The sequence below is a fragment of the Schistocerca cancellata genome, chromosome 4 (assembly GCF_023864275.1).
Source record: "Schistocerca cancellata isolate TAMUIC-IGC-003103 chromosome 4, iqSchCanc2.1, whole genome shotgun sequence".
NCBI classification, from domain to species: domain Eukaryota; kingdom Metazoa; phylum Arthropoda; class Insecta; order Orthoptera; family Acrididae; genus Schistocerca; species Schistocerca cancellata.
The window spans coordinates 293,622,480-293,623,734 of record NC_064629.1 but is presented as its reverse complement, the minus strand read 5'-3'; the positions used below and the strand labels follow the sequence as shown (position 1 = coordinate 293,623,734).

General features: G+C 35.4%; 1 protein-coding gene across 1 annotated transcript; it reads right to left on the bottom strand.

The window, feature by feature from the left end:
- Positions 1-363: 363 nt before the first annotated feature.
- On the bottom strand, positions 364-789 carry LOC126184151 (uncharacterized). The gene has a single exon (XM_049926520.1). It carries the CDS (start codon positions 787-789, stop codon positions 364-366), a length of 426 nt encoding a protein of 141 aa, XP_049782477.1.
- Positions 790-1,255: the final 466 nt, after the last annotated feature.

The following is a 1,255-nucleotide window of genomic DNA, read 5'->3' as shown; positions in this document are numbered from 1 at the left end:
TCTTTGCCATATTTCCGTTATAGCCTTATTTCCGTTTTTGCCTTATTTTCGTTTTTGCGAAATTTCCGTTTTTGGCATATTTCCGTTTTTGTCATATTTCCGTTTTTGCTATATTTGCGGTTTTGCTATATTTGCGTTTTTGTCATATTTGCGTTTTTGCCCTATTTGCGTTTTTTACATTTTTGCGTTTTTTCCATATTTGCGTTTTTGCCATATTTGCGTTTTTGCCATATTTGCGTTTTTGCCATATTTGCGTTCTTGCCATATTTGCGTTTTTTCCATATTTGCGTTTTTCCCGTATTTGCGTTTTTCCCATATTTGCGTTTTTTCCATATTTGCGTTTTTTCCATATTTGCGTTTTTGCTATATTTGCATTATTGCCATATTTGCGTTTTTGCCATGTTTGCGTTTTTTCCATATTTGCGTATTCTCCATATTTGCGTTTTTGCCATATTTGCGTTTTTGCCATATTTGCCTTTTCCCCATATTTGCGTTTTCTTCATATTTGCGTTTTCCCCATATTTGCTTTTTCCTCATATTTGCGTTTTCCCCATATTTGCGTTTTCCCCATAATAGTGTTTTCCCCATATTTGCATTTTTCCATATTTGCGTTTTTCCCATATTTGCGTTTTTCCCATATTTGCGTTTTTCATATTTGCGATTTCCCCATATTTGCGTTTTGCCCATATTTGCGTTTTCCCCATATTTGCGTTTTTCACATATTTGCGTTTTTCCCTTATTTGCGTTTCTCACATATTGGCGTTTTTGACATATTCGCGTTTTTGCCATACTATCGTTTTTGTCATATTCGCGTTATTGCCAAGTTCGCGCTTGTGGATATTCGCTTTTTTGGTATATTTGCTTTTTGCCATATTTGCTTTTTCGCCATATTTGCTGTTTTGCCATATTTGCATTTTTGCCATGTTTGCTTGTTTCCCATATTCCCGTTTTTGCTATATTCTCGTTTTTGCCATACTCGGGTTTTTGCCATACTTGCGTGTTTGCCATAGTTGCGTTTTTCCCACATTTGCGTTTTTCCCACATTTGCGTTTTTCCCATAATTGCGTTTTTCCCATATTTGCGTTTTTCCGATATTTTCGTTTTTCCCATTTTTGCGTTTTTGCCATATTTGCGTTTTTCCCATATTTGCGTTTTTCCCATATTTGCGTTTTTCCCATATTTGCGTTTGTCACATATTTGCATTTAACCCATATTTGCGTTTGTCCCATATTTGCGTATTTCCCATGTTTGCATA